Consider the following 20,275-nt stretch of genomic DNA (forward strand, 5'->3'; position numbering starts at 1 on the left):
GTGACATATCTCCGAGTCAGGATGGTGAGTGACTTGGAGGGGAACTTGCAGGTGGTGGTGTTCCCGTGTATCTGCTGCCCTTGGCCTTCCAGGTGGTGGAGGTTGCGGTTTTGGAAGGAGCTGTCAAAGGAGCCCTGCTGAGTTGCAGCATTGCATCTTGTGGATGGTGCACACGGCTGCTACTGTGGGTCAGTGGTGGAGGGTGTCGATGTTGATGTTGATGGATGAGGGGCCAATCAAGAGGGCGGCTTTGTCCTGGATGGTGTCGAGATTCACGAGTGCTGTTGGAGCTGCACTCATCCAGGCATAAAGTTGATTCATCCAGTATAAAAACCACCAGGCCTGAAGGAGGCTGTTTACTCCACCAGGCCTGTACTATCCTCACAATCGAGCTAACTACATGCATCCCATTATCTTGCTCATCCCCATTGCAGTCGACATTTTTTCTTCCTCAACTTCTCTCTATGTCATGTTTAATTTTGCTTCAGGAGCCACTTGTGTTGATGCTTCTCTGATCCAGTAAATGTTTGCAAGAATTAAATCTATCACTCCATCATGCTTCTCAAGCTTTATGCTGATTTTATCCTTCCTGTCCCAGTCATGTACACCTTACGTTTAGATAAGAAACACATTTAAGAAGGAGCAATGGTCAATTTATTTTTTAAAATATTTTTACATGACTCGGTTAAATTCACAGAATTTCAGCCTCTGTGCCAATGAGTTGCAATTCAGTCTGTAAGTACCACCATTCAGGTGATGATGCATTTTTTGTTGGCCATTATTAATTCAAATGACACTGAGAAAATAGAACCAAATGGCTAAAATAGAAATTTAATTTAGAATCAGTTAAAAAGAGATTTTTTTAATCAAATGTTTGGAACCTTCTGCCGAGTGTGGCAAGCTTTAATGGGCCAGATGGTTTTCTTGCATCTCTGCTTTTCTTAATATTTTCTTATGGAATTTTAAAAAAACACTTGGCTCATTAACCCTACTCCTTCCAATAGCTAGATAGAATGTGCATCATTATACACTCAACTCAGTTTATCTAATTTACTGGGAGGTAAGTAACAGGAAGGAATAATGTAAGAATTTATAGGAAAATTAATCAGCCCAATCCATTTTGATGGATTACTTCCTCTACAGCTTTTCCACCATATTCCTGGGCTATTGGTTCCAAGAATGTCATTCTGTATGTTAAATAGTGGAGTTCCCGTAGTCATAATTAGCCTCTACATTCGTTATTGAACTTGCAAACTTGCAAATAAATTAAATAAAGCTTCATTGATTTCTGTTCCTATCTTTTTTTAAGTGTCACTGATGGCAGTTGTCGAAATCTATTTTAAACGGTCATCTTTCATAATAATATCCATGAATATTTGGGCATTAAACAAACCACAGATGAAACTTTCAAGACAAATCTGTGTTTTTTTTCCCGAATTTGCTCGGTGAATGCTCCAACATTTCAGTCCGCCGGATTGTTTGATTGTTACTGCTTCTTTTCACATATAACAGTCCTATTACAGCAACAACTTGTCTTTATATAGTGCTTTTAATGTAGTAAAATGCCCTAAGGCACGTCCCAGGTACACAAACAATAACAACAGATCAAAATAGGGCAGGTGACCAAAAGATTTGTCAAAGAGGTAGGGGGCTGGATTCTCCGTTTCTGAGACTAAGTGTTGACGCCGGGGCAGGATTCGTGGACTTTCACGACAGCAGAACTGGTGCCGCATCTGGACCGATTCAGCGACTGTGGAAGGGCTAGCACCACGCCACGTGGGACCAATCAATTCCAATGAAAAACTGTACGATTCGCCGGGTTCGTGATTGGCACGCGGGACGCTGACAAGCTACAGCTGCATATACACATTACATTCTCCGTGCACACTCATCCCAGACAACAAGATGGCACTGGTTGCGCTGGAGTGTACCCATCCCACTGATGGGTCAGCTGGGGCCAGAGGGCACCTAGGGTGTGCCCTGGGGGGACACCTATACGACCCGCAGCCCGAAGTTCACAGTGGGCTGTTAGCGGTGTGCGCAGTTGCATAGCTGCCTTTCCGGCTGCTGCAATGGAGCTCCATGCCTGTCCACCCTGACCCCACAGCCCAACTCCTGGCCAACCCCTGCTACTCCCCCCGGCCCTGGCAGAAGCCACCCAGCCAGCAGAACAACTGTCAGCAAACTATGGTGATGTTGGACACTTTCCGTACCCCCCCCCCCCCCGCCTCTCTCTCTCTCAGCAGCCACAACGCCGATTTCATGATTTTTAAAAGCACAAGTGAACCGCGCCGTTGGGAACTCGGCCCATCGGGGGTGGAGAATCGCGGAGGCCCCGGAGAATACCAGGTCAGACCCGCTAATGGTATGCAAATGGTGTCCTCTGTACGTGCATTCTGGAATGCATCGACGCTGCTGTTGAGGTGGTGGAGAATTGTGATTTGGCATCAAATTGACGTCCTCCGCGATTTTGGAGTCGGAACTTATTCTCCACCCAATCGCATTTCCCGATTTCTGCGTCAGCCAACAGAGAATCCTGCCCAAGGTATTTCTGGGCTGAGAGTCAATGTAGGTCAGCATGTCCAGTTGGGATAGGTGATTGGTGTTGCAAGTTATGACGCGGCAGCAGAGCTTTGGGTGAGCTTACGTTTATGGAAGGCAGAAAGAAGAGGAGAGGACAACTAGGAGTGAATTGAAATACCTGAGCGAGGCTCTAACAACAACATGGAATAGGCTTTGGTAGCAGTTGGGCTGAGGCAGTGGTAGGAAATATTACAAGGTGGGGAATGTTACAAAGGTGGCAGAAAATGGTCTTTTTGGATTGAATGTTCAAGTTAAGAGTCAAATAGGAAGGTGTAAACAATCTGATTCGGGTTAAAACAGTAGCCAGGGAGGAGAATGGAATTGGTGGCAAGGGAATGGAGTGAAAGACAATGGTATCAACCTCCCCAATATTTAATAGAAGGAAAATTTGATTCATCCGTCTGACAACAGGAGGCAGTGGAGCAGTTGAGTGAGGTGGCAGGGAGATAAACTGGATGTCATCAGTATATATTTGGAACTTAATATTGCGTTTTCAGATTAAATAGCCAAGAAGTAGAAATGGGCGAAGTATAGTCCATCCAGACCCAGCCTACACAGCACATCATATGTGACACCAGAGATAATGAGAAGCCATTCCAGATCATTCTCTGGCAATAATGGGATGGGTACATGTCCAGGAGAAGAACAGGGTGTATTTGATCACCTGGCTAAATATTTTCTCCTTTGGCTCAGCAACAATCTTTCAATTGTGACACCGTGAAATGGTTTTCTACGTAAAACTCATCATATAAATGGGAGTTATTGTACTGCTATCTCCAGCTATATTTATCCCCACAAATCTGAAACCAGCTCCTAATCAGATAATTATCCAATTCCTTTAGAAAGAGGTTAATTGACACCACGTTATTGGTGGAGAATCCAGTCGACAAGAAAGCTGTTCTGTTCCGGGACTAGTGCGCATCGTGGGGGCTGGGGGCATCAGGTGGTTGATTCGACTTTTTTGTTAATTTGTCCCCTTATTTTGTCTGATATGTTCAAAAGATTAAAACCGTTCTTCAGGGAGATAACATTTCTTCTCATTTCTAACCTTGCTTCACAACTGTCAATTCTGCACTTGGCTTCGAGTTCTGTGGTTGCAGTTTAAATTAAATATTCATATCAACAATTCCTCTCAGAATTTCAAAGACCTTTACCAATCCTCACCGCTCTTGAGATCACAGTAATCCCTGCCATTCCTCTCTGAAGCCCTTTCAAAGCACCAATATTTTTTCCGAAGGAAACAATTTTTTTGTGCATCTAGCAAAAAAAGATCAAAAATGGAAAATGATGCTACAGTAGGGCAGCACAGTGGCACGATGGTTAGCACTGCTGCCTCACAGCACCAGGGACCCGTGTTCGATTCTGACCACGGGTAACTGTCTGTGAGGAGTCTGCACATTCTTAATGTGTCTGTGTGGGTTTCCTCCGGGTGCTCCGGTTTCCTCCCACAATCCACAGATGTGCAGGTTAGGTGGTTTGGACATGATAAATTGCCCCTTAGCGTGGAGTTTCAGGAATAGGACAGGGGGTTGGGCCTATGTAGCGTGGTCGTTCAAAGGGTTAGTGCAGACTCAATGGGCCGAATGGCCTCCTTCTGCACTGTAGGGATTCTACGATTCAATGTGTAAATTGTTTGCATCAATTGGAAATATGTAATGAAACATGTCTCCTGAATGACAGCATTGAAAACCCACCTATAAGATCCTGAGCAGCATCATGGGTTTTGGAGTTCTCGACAACCAAATATAAGGAAACATCTGCTGCAGTGTTTTTGCAATTTAAGGGCAAATAGTCCAAAGACAGTCTAATTTTCTGCATCACTTGAAAAGAAAAAGTTACAATGAGTTATGCTCAGCATTGTAAATCCTTCATTTTGGCCTATCCAAATTTGCCCTCTCTTCTTAACCCTCAATCCTTTCTTCAGAACAGATTCTAATTGTTTCTTGAACCCAGTTATGTTGGTTTAAATCTTGTCAGGTTAATAAGGGTGAGTTATTGTGCATGTCTTTATGAATGCGCAAGTCAGCTAGCAAGTTCAGGTGATTTACACCCCTCTGCAATTTACCTCACGCAAATGGCAGCTTACCTTCCCTGGGAGGTGGTGGCGTAGAGGCATTGTCGCTGGGCTAGTAATCCAGAGACCCAAGATACTGCTCTAGGGACCTGGGTCTGAATCCCACCGCAGATAATGGTGAAATTTGAATTCAATTAAAATCTGGAATTAGTTTTTTTTTTAATGTTTCCAATTAAGGGGCAATTTAGTGTGGCCAGTCCACTCACCCTGTACATCTTTGGGTTGTGGGGATGATATCCACACTGAGACAGGGAGAAGGTGCAAATTCCACACAGACAGTGACCTGGGGCCAGCAGTGAACCCGGGTCCTCAGCGGTGTGAAGCAGCAGTGCTAACCACTGGTCTAAGGATGACCATGAAACCAGTGTTGATTGTTGCAAAAATGCATCTGGTTCACTAATATCCTTCAGGGATGGAAATCTGCCGTCCTTGACTGGTCTGGCCGACATGTGATTCCAGACCAACGGCAACGTAGTTGACTCTTAACCGGCACTCAGTTCAAGGGCAATTAGGCATAGGCATCAAATGCTGGCCAAATGCTGATGCACACATCCCATGCAACAATTTTTTAAAATTACATAAATTTGAGAAATTTCTGGGATTCCATGTTAATTACCCATTAACCTCACTGCGGGATGTTAGAGCCGGTACTTAAAAGTGTAACAAGGAGGGGTGGCATGTGGCGCAGTGGTTAGCACTGGAACTGTGGTGCTGAGGACCCGGGTTCGAATCCTGGTCCTGGGTCACTGTCCGTGTGGAGTTTGCACATTCTCCCCATGTCTGCGTGGGTTTGATCCCCACAACCCAAAGATGCGCAGGTTAAGTGGATTGGCCACGCTTAGTTGCCCCTTAATTGGATAAAAAAGTAATTGGGTACTCTAAATTTATTTTTAAAAAGTGGAACAAGGTGATAATTATGAATGCAATGCCTCTCTAGACCTGAGAGACATTTAAACTGTTGAGTTCCATTTCCGAATGTGAAAAATTATTCTTAGAGATTTAAAAGATGTTAAATTTCAATTTTTATAATATTGTATTGTTCCTCCATTACTCTTTCTCTATTTGAATTGACTCTAATTTATTTTATTTCTCAGTTGTTTCCCTGTTTCTTTCTCACTCTTTAAATGTCATTGATTAGGATGGGGTGCTATTGGTCATGTAATAAACATGGCCCATTATCAGCCTGCACATCATGGGCTGGATTCTCCGATTCTGGGGCTATGTCCCCATACCGGCGTGGGAACGGTTACGCCAGGAAAACCGGCGCAAAATGGCCACCGATTCCCCGTTTTGCTGGGGGCTAGCAGGACGGCAGCATAGAGCTCACAGCTCCAGCTGCTGATGCGTCCTGGGGAATTGCCGGGTCTGTGGCCGCGCATGCGCACAGCGGCAGCCCGCAGCGCCAGCACTGTGCTTCATGGCGGAGGCCGCTCGCAGATCCGGCCTACGAAATAGTCCCCTTCTTCGGCCGGCTCGCGCACCCCGGGGACGGCCCCACCCCGACCACGAATAATGTCCGACTGCAGCATAGTGGTTAGCACAATTGCTTCACAGCTCCAGGCTCCCAGGTTCGATTCCTGGCTTGGGTCACTGTCTGTGCGGAGTCTGCACGTTCTCCCCGTGTGTGTGTGTGTGTGAACTTTCTCCGGGTGCTCTAGTTTCCTCCCACAGTCCAAAGATGTGGAGGTTAGGTGGATTGGCCATGATAAATTGCCCTTAGTGTCCAAAATTGCCCTTAGTGTTGGGTGGGGTTACTGGGTTATGGGGATAGGGTGGAGGTGTGGGCTTGGGTAGGGTGCTCTTTCCAAGAGCCGGTGCAGATGCGATGGGCTGAATGGCCTCCTTTTGCACTGTAAATTCTATGAAATCTATACCCGCAGATCGGCCCTCCCCGACTTTGGCGGTGCTGGACTGAGTCCGCAGCCACCACACCGAGTTCCCGACGGCGATGAGACCACATGTGTACCGCAACTTCGGCTGGTTGGGGGTGGAGCATCGGGGGGGGGGGGGGGGGAGGTCTCAGGCAATGTCCTGAGACTGTTGATACGGCATGCAGCGTACAGGGGGCGGAGCATTGCGAAAGCGCCGCTGGCCTGATTCGGTTGAGAAATATGATTCTCCGGCTGTTCGCTGAACGCGATTTTGGCGTCAGCGAGCGGAGAATCCAGCCCCATGTTGCAGAGTGCAGAGAAATGTGTATGCTGCAAGAGTGCCCACCCCAGCAAGGTATGGGCCATTATATCTGTTCGAGCAGCCTTTATTGGCATAAGAATGATTGGGAGAAAAGGTTACGGCCAATGTTGATTCCTAACTTTATCATTTTAAATTTGATATTTAAACAATTGTATGATGTGATTTAACTTGTGATGGCAATGGGTTTTATTTTCTTAAATTTATTCAGGAATTGCACTATCTGTATTTTAGGGCCATTACATAGAAAACTAGAAACATAGAAAATAGAAGCAGGAGGGGGTCATTCGTCCCTTCGAGCCTGCTCCGCCATTCATTATGATCATAGCTGGTCATCGAGTTCAATACCCTGATCCTGCCTTCCCCCCTATATCCCTTGATCCCTTTAGCCCCAAGAGCTATATCTAATTCCACCTTGAAATTACACAAGATTTTGGCCTCAACTACTCTCTGTGGCAGCGAATTCCACAGATTCGCCACTCTCTGGGTGAAGAAATTTCTCCTCACCTCAGTCCTAAAAGATTTACCCCTTATCCTCAAACTATGACCCCTGGTTCTGGATTAGATATTGGTTTATGATTTTTCCCAATTAATTTTATGACATGTGTTGCACATTCTCTATGTCCACACGCCTTGTTATAAATATGTAAATTATTAACCCCTGAGTGAATATCATACAGTCAGAACAGCTCTACAAATATTGGTTACATGATGGGAAAATAGTGTTCCTTACCGTGGAAAAGTAAATAATCTGAATCAAATATTATTTTATTATTGGCCCATAACTTCCTGGTTCCTCAGTGTCGCATTTCGGGGGTACCCCAATGATGTGCTGGGGAATTCCTCTCAGAAGCTCCCATGTAAGGGTTTACCCACAATTGTCCAGGAGTGCTAACTTTCTATGGACAACTGCGCTGGGCTGGGAAACTTCCGACAGAACCGATTTAAATCGCTAACTGCAGATAGTTCTGTCAGTTTTACCCTGATAGTTACTCTAGAAGAGTTAGAAGGCAAAAATATCATTTGTAGCCCCAGAGCAACTAATTAAACACCCAAACCCAGCCTTGCAAGGGACACTCCGCACAAACATGACCCCCAGGGTACCCACCGTCTCCATCCCCCACCACCCCGGGTCTGACGTTCCCAACCCAACCCCCACCCCCCCACCCGCCAACAATGGTCCAAGCCACCACTCACCTCTGGTGCGACCAACCCCTCTCATCGCCCCACCCCCCTGCTCTGGTTCAGCCTCCTCCCTCCTGCCCCGCTACTCCACTGCAGTCCATCCCGCCCTCTCCCCTCTGGTCTGCCCCGCACCCGCCTGTCTGGTTCACCCCACCTCCTTCCTGCATCCTCTTGTCCAATGCGCCCTGCCCCCTCCCCCATTTATTGGTTCCTCCCCCTCCCGGTCTACCCACTCCCTCTCCTGGTCTCCCCTGTCTCGCTTCTCCCAGTCTCACCCAATTGCCTGAACCACTTCCCATTGAACTTACCTGCTCCCTTTAAATTGTCCCTTTAATAATCCCCTTTACTGGTGCACAAAGCAGTAACCACAATATAAATCTGCATACATACATGCCCAATATCTATACAAGTGAAAGGGGTATGAAAGAACCAATTATATTCACCCACTGAGCCACAACCTGGTATACTGTTACAGATACACATATCATCATGCTTCTGCCCACTTCAGCACTGTGGCATTGTTGAGTTGGCATGACCAAAATAATCAGATCAGAGCAACACTTAACGTAAGGAGCATCTGTATACTTTAGGCACCCAGGATTGCTCATGTGGTTCATTCCTTTAATAAGTACAAGTTCCACTCCAGAAACTGTAATCAATTACAGAGAGATCATACCCAAGGGGTGTTTTGTGTTGACACCTCTCTAGACTTGAGAAGATTGTCCCCTTTAAAGCAATGGTAGGAATCAGCATCCTGGGGGCTGCAGAGATTTTTCAAGCTCCAAGTCAAGAATGTGTGTGGCTTGGATGGCTCTTTGCAAGTGGTGGTGTTCCCATGTATCTGCCGCCCTTCTTCTTCTAGCTGGTGGGGGTCACAGGTTTAAAAGGTGCCTTTGAAGGAGCCGCGGGTGAGTTGATATGGTGCATCCTGTATACAGCAGTCACTTCTACCATTGTGTGCCGGTGGTGGAGGGAGTGAATGTTTAAGATGATGGATAGGTCAAACCACCTGTTTTGTCCTGCATGCTATTGAGATGCTGCAGGGACTGTTCCTCTTAATAAACAAGTCATCAGTTTCTATATATAGGACTGTTACAACAAATATCTGTGAGGACAAAGTTGATTGGTCATTTTTCACCTCTGTGAGCAGTTCATTAATGTTATACCAGTAAACCAGAGATTAAGAAAATATTTCCATGGCAACTCCGACCAGAAACATGGCTAAAAAACAGCAAATAATTGAAACTCCACCCATCTACCCGTGGCACCAGTTATTAATATTCTGATGCGATGAACCACTGCACTCCAGGAGAAAGATCGTTTTAAATTTTGGAAAAGTGGGGACTTTGGCTTGAATTTTTGGAAGTGAAAGCAGAATAATTGCGGCAAAATACTTCCCTCTCTTCCTGAACACACAAACGAAATAGGCCTCAGACAGAAATTCATACATGCTCTTTATCATTGATATAACTATTCCAAAACAGTTACACAAAGGCTGCAGTAATGCCAACTGTGCTGATCCCTAACAGTAACACGTGTGAGATCAGCTAACCTAACAGCACAGTGGCACAATGGTTAGCACTGCTGCCTCACAGCTCCAGGGATCCGGGTTCAATTCCCGCCCTGGGTGACCGTGTGGAGTTTGCACTTTCTCCCCGTGTCTACGTGGGTTTCCTCCAGGTGCTCCGGTTTCCTCCCATAGTCCAAAGATGTGCAGGTTAGGTGGGTTGTCCATGCTAAATTGCCCCTTTGTGTCCAAAAGGTTAGGTTGGGTTTCGGAGATAGGGTGGAGGCATGGGATTCAGTATGATGCTCTTTCCAAGGGCCTTTGCAGACCTGATGGGCTGTACGGCCTCCTTCTGCAGTGTAAACTCTATGATTCTATGATTAGCAGAAGGGAACAAAAGTGAATCTTTCTAGTCTGTCAAAAATGACACTGAAGGTCACCATAATGTTCAAATGCCACCTAAACCATCGTATTCTTACAATACCGAACAACATGGAGGTAACAATCACTTAACACTGTTAAAATTGCCTGGTGTTAATATTCCAATTGTTAACTTTAAAAAGATGGAAAGGAAGGCATAGTACAAAGGACTCATTGGTATGGATATTCATGGTACAAATTTCCTTGAAGTTGAAACTTAACTACAAATGAGAGTGATTGGCATCAATGGATATCAATCTGGAAGCCCATGTGCAAAGACCATTTGAGTATAGTCAGGTCAGTATCAAGGGTCAATATTCTCTAATTCCCCCATACCTTACACTATCACGGAAACACCGTCAGTGCTAGAACTGCAATGGTTCAAGGAGAAGGCTAAGCAGCACCTTCGCAAGGCAATCAGAGAAGGGCAACAATGCAGTCTTATCGAATCCCAATAACAAGACTTGTGGTTTTGTTAGAAAATGGATGATATCACCGACTTCGACCCTAAAACTCCAGTAAAATTCCTGGACAACCTTGAAATTCTGGTGCATTAAAAACGGAATATAAGTTAGTAATATCAAGAAATCATGGACACACTTTTGTATCAACACAAAATTAGGTGCACGATGGAGTGGGGAGGGGGGTATGTTTTTATGGATAAACAATCCTTAACATTCCAATAAAACTATCCAGTTCATAGAATTTGCTCAGTGTCCTGCTTAACATTGGTCCCTCAACCAACCTCACCGCGAACAGCTTAACTGGTCACTCATTCATTTATTTATTTTTGGGGCACTGCAAATGTAAAATGGTTGGCACTTCCACCCAGATAACAACATCATTTGCACTTTGAGTGAATTCACTCTACATAAAATCCTTCTTGGAGGGTAAGAGGTAAGAGGTGAAATACTGGTAAATTTGAAGTGCTGCAGTACAGTTAAAAGGAGAAATAAAATATGATGTATTCTCGTAATTTGCATCTTGTCATAGCTTGGCTGCTCAAGATATTTCCACCACATTCGGTGTGAGCTGTGCCTAGAAGCTGTTCCTGCCTGAGTGGAAAATCCCGCTCACATATTTTCTCAGTCACAGTCACTTGTGACAAACTCACACTCTCTCGCATCCTTGCTTTTTTTCACACGTACACGAACGTAGTCGCCAACTGCCCGTGCGTTATTGGACGGCAGCTTTGCCCTGAGCTCAAACATTTATCTCGAAATATTCGGTCTGATTTTAGCGGTGAAGTTGTTCTGTATCATACACTTTCTGCTTTGTGATAGTCCCTAGCGCGAACGTATGTGAGATGAGCTAACCGAGCAGAAGGGGGTCAAATGTGAATCTTTCTCGTCTGACAAATACGATACTGAAGATCATCATAATGTTAAAACGGCATCTAGACCATCACATTCTTACAATACTGAACAATATAGAGATAACACTCACTTTGTCAAAACAAATCACAGCAAAACCTCCACCATACAAAGGCAAATGGAAGACTTAACTTCTAAATCTAACTCCCACCACCCCCACCCCCCCCCGCCCCTGTATTTTTTCATTCCATAAAATTCAGAACATTTCATAGAACAGTCCCAAGCAGTGTAACTCAGCACTCAGTGAGGTTTACCATATGCACACATCCAACTACACACATACAAATTCACATAGCCAAAAGCACAGGGGGTTTCAAATCAATACGGCAGATATACGCTCCATAAGCACACACTTAATTCCGACACAGCCCACATAGAATCTCCCATCTCACTCAAACATTGGCTGTCGCAAATGCTCCAACTCACAACCGTCCACTCAAATGCACACAGTGAAACAAAGAGGCAGAGATCAGCTCAAGGAACATAGGAGCAGAAGTAGGCCATTCAGCCCCTCCACACTGCTCTCCCACTCAACTAGATCATGGCTGATCTCCCTCCCCCGCACTATTCCCATATCCCTTGATGCCATTAGATACTGGAAAACTATGGATCACTGTCCTTAACATATTAATTGACTGACTCACACTCAGTCCATATTGGAACTTACCCTCAGGCCACAGGTTCACGTTGACAGACTTACACAAGGGCCCTCGGTGACCCTCCACCTAAACAGTCACTATTGATATTCTGACAATTTGTTCAGGCTGGCAGCCACAGACTGGGTGACCCAGTCAGACACTCCACTCTCACTCACTCCTCACTCACTCCACACTCACTCACTCCACACTCACTCACACTCACTCTCACTCACTCCACACTCACTCACTCCACACACACTCCACACTCATTCACTCCACACTCACTCTCACTCACTCCACACTCACTCACTCCACACTCACTCACTCCACACTCACTCACACTCACTCTCACTCACTCCACACTCACTCACATTCACTCTCACTCACTCCACACTCACTCACTCTCACTCACTCCACACTCACTCACTCCACACTCACTGCACACTCACTCACTCCACACTCACTCACTCCACACTCACTCACTCTCACTCACTCCACACTCACTCACTCCACACTCACTCCACACTCACTCACTCCACACTCACTCACTCCACACTCACACATTCACTCTCACTCACTCCACACTCACTCACACTCACTCCATACTCACTCACACTCACTCACACTCACTCTCACTCACTCCACACTCACTCACTCCACACTCACTCACTCTCACTCACTCCACACTCACTCACACTCACTCCACACTCACTCTCACTCACTCTCACTCACTCCACTCACACTCACTCTCACTCACTCCACACTCACTCACACTCACTCTCACTCACTCCCACTCACTCACACTCACTCACTCCACACTCACTCACTCACTCTCACTCACTCCACACTCACTCACACTCACTCTCACTCACTCCACACTCACTCACACTCACTCACTCCACACTCACTCTCACTCACTCCACACTCACTCACTCCACACTCACTCCACACTCATTCACTCCACACTCTCTCACTCCACACTCATTCACTCCACACTCCTCACTCACACTCACTCACTCCACACTCACTCACTCCATTCATTCACTCCACTCATTCGACACTCATTCACTCTCACTCACTCTCACTCACACTCACTCTCACTCTCTCCACACTCACTCACTCCATTCACTCACTCCACTCACTCACTCACACTCACACTCACTCTCACTCACACTCTCACTCACTTCCACACTCCATTCACTCACTCCACTCACTCCACTCACTCACTCACACTCACTCTCACTCACACTCACTCTCACTCACTCCACACTCCATTCACTCACTCCACTCACTCACTCACTCACACTCCACAATCATCCACACACTCACTCTCACTCACTCCCACTACTCCAGCTCACTTACTCTCACTCACGTCCACACTCATATCATTCCACACGCTCACTCACTCACACTCACATCTCATGTCACTCACTCCATTCATTCCTCATATCCACCTCACTCCACTCCCCTCACGCACTCACATTCACTCCACTTCACACCACACACCTCACATCCACACTCACCCACAAACTCACTCTGCACTTCACTCACACTCACTCACTCCACCCACCTCACACTCCCTCACTCACCTCACTCACTCCACAACTCCACCCACAACACTCACTCTCACTCACTCCACACTCACCTCACACTCCACTCACTCACACTCACTCACTCCATACTCACTCACTCACATTCACTCACACTCCACAATCATCCACACACTCACTCTCACTCACTCCACACTCTCTCACTCACTCCACACTCATTCATTCCACACTCACTCACACTCACTCACACTCACTCACTTCATTCACTCACTCACACTCACTCCACTCACTCACTCACACTCACTCACTCCACACTCACCCACACACACTCTCTCACTCCACACTCACTCACTCATTCACTCTCACTCACTCCACACTCATTCATTCCACACTCACTCACTCACACTCACTTTCATTCACTCACTCCATTCACTCATACACTCACTCCACTCCCCTCACTCACTCACATTCGCTCCACACTCACCCACACACTCACTCCACAGTCACCCACACACTCACTCTCATTCACTCCACACTCACTCACTCCACCCACTCACACTCACTCATTCACACTCACTCCACACTCACCCACACACTCACTCTCATTCACTCCACACTCACTCCCTCCACTCACTCACTCACTCACAAACTCTGCTCACTCCACTCACTCACTCCACTCACTCAGACTCACTCCACACTCATTCACTCCATACACACCCACTCACACTCACTCACTCACTCGACACTCACTCACTCCACACACACTCACACTCACTCATTCACTCACTCCACACTCACTCAATACTCACTCACTCCACGCACTCACATTCACTCCGCACTTACTCACTCCATACTCACTAATTCACTCACTCACTCACTCCACACTCACAACTCCACCCACTCACACTCACTCACTCACTCACTCCACACTCACTGACTCACTCCACACTCACTCACTCCACACTCACTCACTCCACACTCACTCACTCACTCACTCCACACTCACTCACACTCACTCACTCACTCACTCACTCACACTCACTCACACTCACTCACACACACTGGCTCACTCCACACTCACACACTCCACACTCACTCACTCCACACTCACACTCACTGACTCACTCCACACTCACTCACACACACTCACTGGCTCACTCTACATTCACACTCACTGATTCACTCCACACTCACACTCACTGACTCACTCCACACTCACTCACTCACACTGGCTTGCTCCACACTGACTCACTCCACACTCACACTCACTGACTCACTCCACACTCACTCACTCCACACTCACTCACACTCACTCCACACTCATTCTCACTCACTCCACACTCACTCACTCACACTCACTCACTCCACACTCACTCACTCCACACTCACTCACTCCACACTCACTCACTCACTCCACATTCACTCACTCATTCCACACACCATCACTGACTCACTCCACACTCACTGACACTCACTGGCTCACTCACTCCACACTCACACTCACTGACTCACTCCACACTCACTCACACTCACACACGCTGGCTCACTCCACACTCGCTGACTCAGTCCACACTCACTCACACACGCTGGCTCACTCCACACTCGCTGACTCAGTCCACACTCACTCACACTCACTCACACACACTGGCTCACTCCACATTCACACTCACTGACTCACTCCACACTAACTCACACTCACTCACACACACTGGCTCACTCCACATTCACACTCACTGACTCACTCCACACTCACAGACTCACTCCACACTCACTCCACACACACTGGCTCACTCCACACTCACTCACTCCACACTCACTCTCACTCCATACTCACACTCACTGGCTCACTCCACACTCACTCACTCCACACTCACTCTCACTTCATACTCACACTCACTGGCTCACTCCACACTCACTCACTTCACACTCACTCACACTCACTCCCCTCTCCTGACCCTCCTCACTCAGTGACCTTGGGGAGTTTTCCTTACCGATAGTGGACACCACGGTGCCCACGAAGTAGAAAGCCCCGGTGAAGTCCCAGCGGGCTCTCAGGGTGTCGGAGTGGATGCCGGCGGCGATGGCTGCCTCGTAGTCCCGCAGGAAGGCGCTCAGCTCGCCGGCGGCGATGTCGAACCTGTCGGCGAAGTTGCGCACGGTGCGGTTCCACTTGGCGCGAGCCTGCAGCTCGGCGGGCCGCTCCAGGGCCGAGAAGACGGCGGCGCCGCACACCAGGTAAGCCACGATCAGCAGGGCCAGCAGCACCAGGCGCCCGTTGTCCTCGTTCAGGTGGAGCGGAGCGCAGCCCCGGGCGCTGGCACTGCCCATCCTCCGCCCATCAACAGCACCAACACATACCCACTGCCAGGGGCAGCCAGCTCCCCCCCACTCATCAAACTAACTTTCCGGAGAGGAGACTTGGGGCAAACTTCAACCAGGAAATATAACCCCCCCCCCCCCACCCAGTGCCAGCCTCAGTAAATCTGACCCCCCCAGTGCCAGCCTCAGTAAATCTGACCCCCCGTGCCAGCCTCAGTAAATCAGACCCCCCCCCAGTGCCAGCCTCAGTAAATCTGACCCCCCGTGCCAGCCTCAGTAAATCAGACCCCCCCCCCCCAGTGCCAGCCTCAGTAAATCTGACCCCCCCCGTGCCAGCCTCAGTAAATCTGACCCCCCCCCAGTGCCAGCCTCAGTAAATCTGACCCCCCCGTGCCAGCCTCAGGAAATCAGACCCCCCTGTGCCAGCTCCCAGGAAATCAGACCCCCGTGCTAGCCTCAGTAAATCTGACCCCCCCCCCCCCCCCCGTACCAGCTCCCAGGAAATCAGACCGACCCCTGTGCCAGCCTGCCAGGAAATCAGACCCCCCGTGCCAGCCTCAGTAAATCAGACCCCCCCCCCCCCGCTAGCCTGCCAGGCACCCCCGTGCCAGCCTCAGTAAATTTGACCCCCGTGCCAGCCTGCCAGGAAATCCCCCCCCCCGTGCCAGCCTCAGTAAATCAGACCCCCTGTGCCAGCCCCAGGAAATCAGACCCCCCCCCCCCTCCTGTGCCAGCCTCAGTAAATCAGACCCCCCCCCCCCCTCCCCACACCCCCACACCTCCAATACTGGAAACGCCGCTGAGTCTGAATTCAACAGCAGTGCTCTGGAAACAGGAAGAATTTTAACTGCAGGGCTTTCCCCTCCAACATTTCCTCCGCAACCAACAGAGCTGGGATGTGCAGCCCCCCGTGTGGTGCGTTAGTTTCCAAAATTCGCCCCGTCGCTCTGCAGCATTTCCACTTCCACTCCGAAAAGCCCGGGATCTCTCCAACACAGTCACATCGATTTTTAAAAATCTCTCTCTCTTTGTCTCTCTCGCTGTCCCAGATAGTCAGGGAAATAATAATAACTCGAGCTGCTTGAGCGGCTCCCCAAACCCCCAGTCAGCAGCCAGTCCTCAGCGAGCTGTCACACTCCCAGGCAGGCAGGGGGGGGGGCTTGGAATGGAGAGGGGTTACCCGGGGGCCACATGGGCAGACAGTGGAGGACAGTGCCCACTGCCCTGTCTCCCACAACGTGTCAAGTCCATTCTTATGTGAGAGTGTCCTCTGGAGATGCTAGCCTGAGAGCGAGAGAGAGCGAAAGAGAGCGAGGCAGAGAGAGGTGAAGAAAGCTGAAAGGCGGATCCCCTGCCTGCAACAACCAACTCCAGCCTGCATTCCAGCACCATGGACAGGGCTACGGCTGCCTGTTATGGCTCAGCAATTTGTCCCTCCTCCTCCTCCCCCTCCCCCACCTCCTTTACCCCTTCCGACCTTTTTCAACACCTACCACCAACCCCCCCTCCCCCCCCCCCCCCACACACACACACACACTCTTCCCCCCCCCCCCCCCCCCAACCACCACCACCAACTCCAGAAGAGAAGACTGCCCAGGCTGGGGAGGGCGATGATTTAACGCTGCCAACGTCCCAACCCGCCCGTCCCCACCCAGGTCCCCATGGCATGTCCCTGGAAGCTCCCCCTCATTCTCCAGCCCCAGTTTCGCCCAAGGAAGCGAAAAGCGCCACCTTTCATTTCTTGTACAGACTGGCTTTTATTCTGAACCCAGAATTGAACAGAAACCCCCCCCCACACCCATCCCATTTTTAAATAGAGCTCCCCAGAGACAGCACTGAGCAGTCTGAGGGACAAGTTCAGATCCAGCTGAACAGGCTGGGTGCAGCACAGAGTATGAAAGTCGCAGCTAAACTGGGTTTCGACACAGCTACTTTTCAATGTTATACCAGTTCATTAAAAAAAACCCATCGCGTTTCCACAGCTCTCTCTCTCTCCTCGTTTGCTATATATATATAAAACCAGGGGAAAAAAGTAATCACACGTTTTGCTCCCCCTCTCTATCATCAAGCTACGAGCGGCTCTATTTGAGAGATTATCTGAACTGGCCTCGTTAAACATTAACCCAGCGAGACAGGTCCTGCAGTTCCACTCAGCTGCGTTGCCCGGGAGATGGACTAAAATAAAGATTTGTGAATTCGCGACTGGATTTTTTTTTCACACATTGAGAAGGGGCTCAGAAACTCCGGGGCCTCGGTAGCTGGGAGTGAACAGACAGATCTGATAGGAGGAGGGGGAGTGGAGGGAGACATTGCAACCTCAGATTGATACAGACATGTTCCAATATTCGGGGAAAGCTCAAACGAAGCAGAAAACACCGCAGAGCGGCCGGGGTGGGGGGAGGCAATGCAACTTGCTCCCGAATCCTGAATTCCCGGAGCCACTCTGAAGGTCCACCCGAATAAAACATTAGGCAGAGATCCAGCGCTCTCTGGCTGGGCAGAACAGCCTGTTTTTGTGGACCTAGCCAGCTTCTCTCTGCACCAGTCTCACAAGGAACATCTTCACTCTCGCTGCCAGTCTGGGCAATGAGATCCACCAGCTCACAGTCGGAGCCACGCCACGTGTTTACTTCCAATTAATGTTTGAAACTCTTCAAAACAAAAAGGAATGAAACAAGTCCCTGACCTAGCTTCGGTCAGATTTCCAATCGAAGCGATTTCATCCTCAAACGTCGATGTTGCCATTTGCAGAGTTGCTTCAGTTTGTTGGATAGTTGGGGGTGGGGTGGGGGGTCTCTGTCCCTTTGCTGAATTTAAACTGCGGGGTGTTAGGCTCCCCGCGGTTCCTGAGGCGCACTGAGCCCCCTCTGGTTAAGCAGAACACCAGCAGTTCCCCTCTGAGCGCTCATGGAGAATTCGGGAGACTGTTTCAATCAGCATACCAATGGAAACCTGCCTTCCCGTTCCAGACTCTCAGGGAGTTGGGGAATGTCGTGGGTGTTTTAAATGCAGGGTTGACAGTCACTTTGTGGTGGAGTTTAGACTTGGTCTGAGATCAAGCCCAGACTGAATTCATACCCAGCCCCAGGAGACAGATTGATATCAGGGGCCCTTACCTGCAAGGCGCAGGTCCCAGCGCAATGCACGGGAGGGCTTCCCACTCCTGGCTGAGGTTAAAAGCAGTTTCTCCCTCAGACGAGGCGGGGGAATTACCCAAGTGAAAACTCATTTGGCCTTCTGGATTACTCATGTGCAGCATTCATATTCTGCTGTTCATTGGCATTTATTACAAATTGGTGCCAGTGTTTTGGTATCGTTGAGTTCAGCTTCCTAGGTTTCCATTTGTTTTAAATGATCATATTATCCATCCTGTTCATCCATCCATTCCATATTATCATCCTGTTAGGGGCGATTAACATTGAAAGAAGAAATCCCAAAACTCAGTAATTAAAAGACAGAACTATGCCAAAACCGATTGTATATAAAGAGAACTCAAACTAAGTTAACACCCCCAACTTAACCATAGTTTATAAAGACACACTGGAGCACAATAGATAGGAGGGTAGCCCACTCTGCCCTTGGAGCCTGTTCCGCCATTCAACGTGATCATAGGCTCCAATCCCATTTTCCTGTCCATTTCCCATATCCCATTGTGTATTTTTGTATGTTCTATTTTTTTCATGTATGGAATGATCTGTCTGGACTGTATGCAGAACAATACTTTTCACTGTACCTCGGTACACGTGACAATAAAACAAATCCAAATTCCTTAATTTCCCAAGAGATTAAAAATCTCTGTTCCAGGATAATTTAGATTCAGCAATGGAGCATCCACAGCCCCCTGTGATAGACCAAAGATTAACAAACCTGTGGACAAAATAATTTCTTCTCACCTCAGTCCTAGAGGATCGGCCCCTTATCCCAAGACTGTGCCCCCCCCTCCCCCCATCCTGTTTTAGATTCCCGACCAGTGGAAACAATCTCTTGCCACTACCCTATGATGCCCCATCGGAATATTGTTGGTTTCAGTGAGATCACCTATCATCCTTCTAAACTCCAGAGAATATAGACCCAATTTACTCAACCTCTCATCACAGAACAACCCCCTCATCCCAGGGACCATATCAGTAAACCTTTGTTGTACCGCCTCCAATGCAAGTATATCATGTGGAGACAAAAACTGCACACACCACTCCAGATATGGTCTCGCCAAAACCCTGTATAATTGTCGCAAGCCTTCTTTCTTCTTGTATTCCAATCCCCTTGCAGTCAAGGCCAACATGCCTTTGCCTTGCTAATTGCTTGCTGCATCTGCATGCTAGCTTTCAGAATTCCTTGTACAAGCACATCCAAGTCTCTTTGAACACCAACACTTACACGTTTCACATTTTTGCAAAATAATCTGTTTTTCTATTCTTACAACCCTAGTGAATAAC

At 48.2% G+C, this 20,275-nt stretch overlaps 1 protein-coding gene across 1 annotated transcript in view; it reads right to left on the reverse strand.

The window, feature by feature from the left end:
* Positions 1-15,894, reverse strand: part of LOC119978087 (potassium channel subfamily K member 12-like) — a 101,042-nt gene extending 85,148 nt beyond the window's left edge. The window contains exon 1 of the mRNA XM_038819486.1: positions 15,512-15,894. Within this exon, the coding sequence (XP_038675414.1) occupies positions 15,512-15,848 (337 nt within the window). The 5' untranslated portion in view covers positions 15,849-15,894. The remainder of the gene's footprint in view (positions 1-15,511) is intronic.
* Positions 15,895-20,275: the final 4,381 nt, after the last annotated feature.

Source organism: Scyliorhinus canicula, chromosome 1 (genome assembly GCF_902713615.1).
Source record: "Scyliorhinus canicula chromosome 1, sScyCan1.1, whole genome shotgun sequence".
Taxonomy (NCBI): Eukaryota; Metazoa; Chordata; class Chondrichthyes; order Carcharhiniformes; family Scyliorhinidae; genus Scyliorhinus; species Scyliorhinus canicula.